This window comes from Rattus rattus, chromosome 15 (assembly GCF_011064425.1).
Source record: "Rattus rattus isolate New Zealand chromosome 15, Rrattus_CSIRO_v1, whole genome shotgun sequence".
NCBI lineage: Eukaryota > Metazoa > Chordata > Mammalia > Rodentia > Muridae > Rattus > Rattus rattus.
The window spans coordinates 41,403,865-41,411,680 of record NC_046168.1 but is presented as its reverse complement, the minus strand read 5'-3'; the positions used below and the strand labels follow the sequence as shown (position 1 = coordinate 41,411,680).

The 7,816-nt window shown below is 44.2% G+C and overlaps 1 protein-coding gene across 1 annotated transcript; it reads right to left on the bottom strand.

Annotated features, from left to right (window-relative positions):
• Window positions 1-1,319: 1,319 nt before the first annotated feature.
• LOC116884366 (igE-binding protein-like) lies at window positions 1,320-2,869 on the bottom strand. Its single transcript, XM_032885491.1, is given in 2 exon segments — window positions 1,320-2,478; window positions 2,791-2,869. Coding segments are annotated over 2 exon segments (1,170 nt in total). The 3' UTR covers window positions 1,320-1,387.
• Between the last annotated feature and the right edge of the window lie 4,947 nt (window positions 2,870-7,816).

Genomic DNA, 7,816 nt, shown 5'->3' with positions numbered 1-7,816 from the left:
TGCAGCGACTTGTAGTCCCCATCGTCCCAATGTTTTGATTAAGATGGGATATGAGGTCTGTAAGGTTGTTAAATCTTTATCACATATTAAAATGTCATCCATGTAATGAGCCAGAAGCAAAGATGGAAATTGCTTCCTTATAGGTTCAATGGCTCGTTGAACATATAGTTGACAAATAGTGGGGCTATTGGCCATGCCTTGAGGCAGGACCTTCCACTGAAATCTCTTATCAGGTTCAAGATGATTAGTAGCTGGTATAGTAAGTGCAAACCTCTGTCTATCCTGTGGACTCAAGGGGATGGAAAAGAAACAATCCTTAATGTCTATAATTATTATCTTCCATTGCTTAGGTAAGGCGGAGAGTAAGGGTAGGCCTCGTTGGATCAAGCCAAATAAACGCATCTGTGCATTAATGGCTCTCAAATCATGGAGAAGTCTCCATTTTCCTGATTTTTTCTTTATCACAAAAATAGGAGTATTCCATGGTGAAATGGACGGTTCTAAATGACCAAGCTGCAATTGTTCATTAACCAATTTAGTGGCAGCTTCTAATTTTTCAGAGGATAGATGCCATTGAGGAACCCATATTGCCTCCTCCGTGAGTCAGGGTATGGGCATAGAACCCTCAATGGCACCTAGGAAAAACCCAGGCCTTGTTTATGGGGGTTTGCGACTGGTTCAATGGGCGTGAGACAGCCCTGTTCTAATCGCCCTAGGCCTTTCCCTTCCTTATAGCCCATCCTTGACATCATGTGGGTCACTTGTGGGGGGTATTCGTTAGATAAGGTTAGTCCCATGGTCTGCATAACATCTCTCCCCCAAAGATTAACAGGTAGGGGAAGTACATAGGGAACAAATTGTCCCTGTCGGCCATCGACAGTCGTCCAAGTTACAGTGGCAGAGCTGATTTTAGGGCATGACTGGTAGCCTAAGCCTTGTAGCGAGTGAGAAGGTCTTATGGTAGGCCATGATTGAGGCCACCATTTTGAGGAAATTATACTTTTATCAGCCCCAGTATCCAGAATGCCTTCAAATTTCTTTCCATTAATTTCTAAGCTCAATTTTGGGCGGTTGTTAAGATGAACCACCAAATATGCCAAATCATTGCCAGTGGACCCCATGGGCCCCTTGGTATCCTGTATTGTGGTTTGGGAGCACGGAAGGAGTAATAACTGCGTTATTCTATCTCCTTCACTTATGGAAAAAACCCAATCAGGACTTGAACAAAGAATCTGAATATCAAGAGAGTGCTGAGCTTCAACAAGGCCTGGATGGACTATCAGTCCTTGTAGGGCGAGAGATCCTCTCCCAAGGACAAGGCCTATTGTTCCTGGGGGCAAAGGCCCCACAGTCTGAGCAGGAATTGGCTGAATGCCCATCTGGGGCATTAGAAAGAAGTCGGAGGCGGCACACAGGTCCAATTTTGTGTCACCTCTTGGGGAGTCCCCTCTGTCAGGGTCATGGCTTTCTGAAAGTGGTTCCCATATCTTTGAGGGCCCTGGGACCGGGGGCCCAACGATCCGCTTTTTGACATCTCATTAGGCTGAGCTTCTAAAGGAGGGAGCAGTTTGCCCTTAATATCCCTCACTGAGCGGCACTGGTCAGACCTATGGTAGCCCTTGCCACATCGGACACAGATAGTTGCAGGCCTCCTGTCTCCCTTGGTTATCCTACAATCTCTTTTTAAATGGCCCACTTTTCCACATTGAAAACATGATCTTGTATCTGTCCCTTTAAGGGGGCGTCGCCGGGACTGGAGAATGGCGGCCACCAAGCCTGCATTAGTAAGGGGCCCGCCAAGTTCTCTGCAGACTCTGAGCCAATCCTGTAACCCTTTATTTTTCCTGGGGGCTATGGCTGCTCGGCATTCCTGGGTGGCTTGCTCAAAAACAAGTTGTTCTATGAGCGGTGCCGCTTGCTCCGCATCACCAAATATTCGTCCTGCAGTCTCTGTCATTCTGGCTACAAAGTCTGAGAATGGTTCGTGGGGTCCCTGGATGATACGAGTAAGTTGATTATCGGCCCCTCCTTTCTTAGTGAGTGCCTTCCAGGCCTTAATGGCCGAGCTGGAGACTTGAACATAAGCGCCCCAATGGTAATTAGCTTGGTCCGCTGCGACGCGACCCTGTCCTGTCAAGAGTTCAAACGTCCATTCTTGCTGCTCAGGCGTTAACGCAGTGGCATTAGCTCTTGCCTGTGTTTGAGCTGCCTCATATCAAAGCACCTTCCATTCCATATATTGGCCCATGTTAACAAGGGTCGCCATTGCAATCATCTGCCAATCGGCGGGTGTCAAATAATTTAGGGCCAGCCTTTCAAGAATGGTTAGGGTGAAATTGGCTGTAACTCCGTACCTTCTGACAGACTCTGCCAGCTCTTTTATTTGGTTATATTCGACTGGGGCATGAACCCGCTCACCCTCCTGAGTCTCAAAAACTGGGAACGTCATGCGCAGCTTCCTTCTCACTCTTTCGGGGACTAAAGAGAATGCACAAGAGCGCACCTCATACGGAGGGGGCGCCGTTGGTGACTGCCGTGGCAGAAGCTTTCTATTATCTACCTTTCGTTCCTCGGGGTGATATCTCTCTTCCTCATATTTAGCTGCTTCCTAATCTAACTCGGCCTCCTCCTCTGAATCGAAGATTCCATTCTCAGAGCCATCAGAACTGTCGAGGTTCAGCGCTACTAGCTCTTTCACAGGGTATATGCTGGCTCCCCCTCCCGGTTGCTGTGTAGAGAGGGAAGTGCCGGAATCTGAAAGCTTTAACACTCCCTTGTCCGCGGACTTACCGGGAGGGCTCTTTTTCTTTTTCAGGACGTCCTTTCTCTTGCGCACGCCTAATCTCTCACTACGTTTAGTTTCTGACATGCTGTCATGGACCACCTTGAGAGCAGTCTGTCCTCCTACCACTGCTGCCTTACATACTTCATCTGCTAAGCAATTTTTGACTACTTTTCATATGGCTTTAGATCCTAGCCGCAGATCTTTCTCCGCCAATTTTCTGTCTTGGTCCCTTCCAAGTTTGTCCCATGAGGCGATTGTAAATGAGCCTGAACAGGCAAACCAAGGAGCCACCCTGTCCACTTCCTTCACAAAGTTTTTAAGTGTTCTTCCTCCAATTTTAATGTCCCTCTGCTTTAGCACCGTTTCCAAAGCCGTGATCACAGACTGTGAGGATCCATGAGTGACCAAGAACGCCCGGTGGCTTATCTACATCCGTCTGACAAGGCATGAGTAGAAACAGACACGCTGCTCTCTTATATACGGGAGTCTTATGCGCACTTCCCGGGCGGTGCTATCACGTCCCTGCTCCCCAACAGTAAAAGGGAGCTGCGCGAAGCTCACTTATTTACTAGAGACTGAGACGCGCCTCCAGCTGCTGTCCTTTTAGCAGCGGAAATGGTGAAAACACTACATAATAATAAGAAAGAGTAGGGTGGCTCCTAGAACAAATACCATAGCCTCAACAAATCCTTCCCAAGGCGGCGACAACCACAGACCAAAGTCCAAGAAATGCATGCCTCTCTGAACATATTTTTTTTTACCTGCAGTTCTGAATCCTCCTTGTCACCAAGGGGTCTCCAATGGTGCTGACGATGACAAGGTCTTTCTGCCGGGTTTCAGCACCAAATGTCCCATGCTACGTCTCGCCAGCAAGAACGACGCAGGACACAAAGGATCCTTCTGCAGAAAAGCTTTAATGCATCTTGAGAGCGGTAGAGCATAAGTTTTTGTAACACGGAGACCCGGAGGAGGGAAAGACCATCCCTATATAGGAAACTATCCTCGCCCTAGGATGTGTCACTCTCTGGCTGGTCGCTGCCAAACGTGCCAGATGACATGCCACAGCATACGTGTCCCCCTGAGTGAGGAATTTACCAGGCGCTTGTGTATTGCCCTTTTATTAGGTGCATCCTGCCGGATATCGGCGCCATCTTACAATGGAGAATGTGGGGGCGGCCCTCCACATTATTCAATATACTTCTTGAAGTTCTAGCCAGAGCAATCAGACAACAAAACGAGATCGAGGGGATACAGAAGAAGAAAAGAAGATGTCAAAATATCACTATTTGCAGATGATATGACAGTATATTTAAGTGATCCCAAAAGTTCCACTTGAGAACTATTAAACTGGATAAACACCTTCAGCAAAGGGGCTAGGTATAAAATTAACTCAAATAAAGCAGTAGCCATCCTCTACATAAAAGAGAAACAAGCCAAGAAAGAAATTAGGGAAACGACACCCTTCATAATAGTCCCAAATACTATAAAATACCTCGGGGTGACTCTAACCAAGCAAGTGAAAGATCTGTATGCTAAGAACTTCAGGTAGCTTAAGTGGCAGTTCCCCTGTGCTGCAGACACTGCTGGGACCTAAAGGGACTAAATCAACAGTTCTCTGCACCCAAATCCCATGGGAGAAAGAGCTAAACCTGCAGAGGGGCAGACAGGCCTGGGAAGCCAGAAGAAACTACACTCTGCCCACATATCTGACTCCAGAGGAAAACACCTGAAGCCATCTGGGACCCCAGTGCACGTGGTCTCCCAGAAAAGGCAGCACAGGCTTTCCTGTTTGCTGCCCTCACCGAGAGCTCAAAAGCAGCCCCCCATGATCAACATGAGCCACGGGACCTCATGTAAGACCAAGTTTTCTGCTCCAAGCCACCTGCCTGGTGGACTCAGGACACAGACCCACAGGAAGAGCTGAAGACCATTAGACAGGAAAGACTACATGCTCAAAAGCTGAACACTCTGTTCCCGTTACTGGCTGAGAGAAAACAGGAAAACAGGTCTACAGCACTCCTGACACACAGGCCTATAGGAAGGTCTAGCCACTGTCAGAAATATCACAACAAGGTAACACCAGAGACAACCGGATAGCAAGAGGCAAGCGCAGGAACACAAGCGACAGAAACCTAGAGTACATAGTATCATCGGAGCCCAATTCTCCCACCAAAGCAAACACTGAATATCCAAACACAACAGAAAAGCAAGATCTAGATTTAAAATGATATTTGATCATGATGCTGGAGGACTTCAAGAAAGACATGAAGAACTGCCTTAGAGAAATGCAGGAAAACATAAATAAAGAAGTAGAAGCCTATAGACAGGAATCACAAAATCCCTGAAAGAATTCCAGGAAAACACAATCAAACAGGTAAATGAATTGAAAACAAAAATAGGAGCAATAAAGAAAGCACAAAGGGAAACAACCCTGTATAGAGAAAACCAAAGGAAGAGACAAGCATCACCAACAGAATACAAGAGACAAAGAGAGAATCTCAGGAGCAGAAGATAGAAATCAGCAACACAACACTCAAAGATAATGGAAAATGGAAAAAGCTACTAGTCCAAAACATACAGAAAATCCCGGACTCAATGAGAAGATCAAATCTAAGGAAAATAAGTATAGAAGTGAGTGAAGACTCCCAGCTCAAAGACCAGTAAATATCTTCAAAAAAAAACATAGAAGAAAACTTCCATAAACTAAAGAAAGAGATGCCCATAAACATACAAGAAGCTTACAGAACTCCAAATAGATTGGGCCAGAAACTCCTCCCGTCACATAATAGTCAAAAGAGCAAATGCACAAAATAAAGAAAGAATATTAAAAGCAGTAAGGGGAAAAGGTCAAGTAACATATAAAGGCAGACCTATCAGAATCACACCAGACTTCTCGCCAGAGACTATGAAAGCCAGAATATCCTGGATGGATTTCATACAGACCCAAAAGAATTCAAATGCCATCCCAGGTTACTGTATCCTGAAAAACTCTCAATGAACATGTATGGAGAAACCAAGATATTCCATGACCAAATTTACACAATATCCAAATCTACAAATCCAGCCCTACAAAGGATAATAAATGGTAAAGCCCAAAATAAGGAGGCAAGCTACACCCTAGAAAAAGCAAGAAACTAATCGTCTTGGCAAAAAAACAAAGAGAAGAAAAGCACACAAACATAACCTCACATCCAAATATGAATATAACAGGAAGCAATAATCACTATTCCTTAATATCTCTCAACATCAATGGTCTCAACTCCCCAATAAAAAGACATAGATTAACAAACTGGATACGGAATCAAGACCCTGCATTCTGATGCCTACAGGAAACACACCTCAGAGACAAGAAGGAAACAAGCCAAGAAAGAAATTAGGGAAACGACACCCTTCATAATAGTCCCAAATAATATAAAATACCTCGGTGTGGCTTTAACCAACCAAGTAAAAGATCTGTACAATAAGAACTTCAAGCCTCTGAAGAAAGAAATTGAAAAAGACCTCAGAAGATGGAAAGATCTCCCATGCTCATGGATTGGCAGGGTTAATATAGTAAAATGGCCATTTTACCAAAAGCGATCTACAGATTCAATGCAATCCCCATCAAAATACCAATCCAATTTTTCAGAGAGTTAGACAGAACAATTTGCAAATTCATCCAGAATAACAAAAAACCCAGGATAGCTAAAACTATCCTCAACAATAAAAGTACGTCCGGAAGTATAACTATCCCTGAACTTACGAAGTATTACAGAGCAATAGTGATAAAAACTGCATGGTATTGGTACAGAGACAGACAGATAGACCAGTGGAATACAATTGAAGACCCAGAAATGAACCCACACACCTATGGTCACTTGATTTTTGACAAAGGAGACAAAGCTATGCAAGGGAAAAAAGACAGCGTTTTCAGCATATGGTGCTGGTTCAACTGGATGTCAGCATGTAGAAGAATGCAGATGGATCCATGCTTATCACCCTGTACGAAGCCTAAGTCCAAGTGGATCAAGGACCTCCACATCAAACCAGATACACTCAAACTAATAAAAGAAAAAGTGGGGAAGAATCTCGAACACATGGGCACTGGAGAAAATTTTCTGAACAAAACACCAATGGCTTATGCTCTAAGATCGAAAATTGACAAATGGGATTTCATAAAACTGCAAAGCTTCTGTAAGGCAAAGGACACTGTGGTTAGGACAAAACGGCAACCAACAGATTGGGAAAAGAACTTTACCAATCCTACAACTGATAAAGGGCTTATATCCAAAATATACAAAGAACTCAAGAAGTTAGACTGCAGGGAGATAAACAACCCTATTAAAAATGGGGTTCAGAGCTAAAGAAAGAATTCACAGTTGAAGTACGCCCGAATGGCTGAGAAAACCCTAAAGAAATGTTCAACATCTTTAGTTGTAAGGGAAATGCAAGTCAAAACAACCCTGTGATTTCACCTCACACCAGTGAGAATGGCTAAGATCAAAAGCTCAGGTGACAGCATATGCTGGCGAGGATGTAGAGAAAGAGGAACACTCCTCCATTGTTGGTGGGATTGCAGTCTGGTACAACTATTGTGGAAATCAGTCTGGATGTTCCTGAGAAAATTGGACACTGAACTATCTCAGGACCCAACTATACTTCTCTTCGGCATATACCCAAAAGATGCCCCAACATATAACATGGGCACATGCTCCATTATGTTTATAGCAGCCTTATTTATAATAGCCAGAAGCTGTAAAGATTCCAGATGCCTTTCAACAGAGGAATGGATAAGAAAATGTGGTACATCTACACAATGGAATATTACTCAGCTATCAAAAACAATGACTTTATGAAATTAATAGGCAAGTGGATGGAATTGGAAAATATCATTCTGAATGAGTTAGCCCAATCACAGGAAAACACTCATGGTATGCACTCATTGATAGGTGGCTATTAGCCCAAATGCTCAAATTACCCTAGATGCACAGAACACATGAAACTCAAGAAGCATGACCAAATGTGAATGCTTCACTCCTTCTTTAAAAGGGA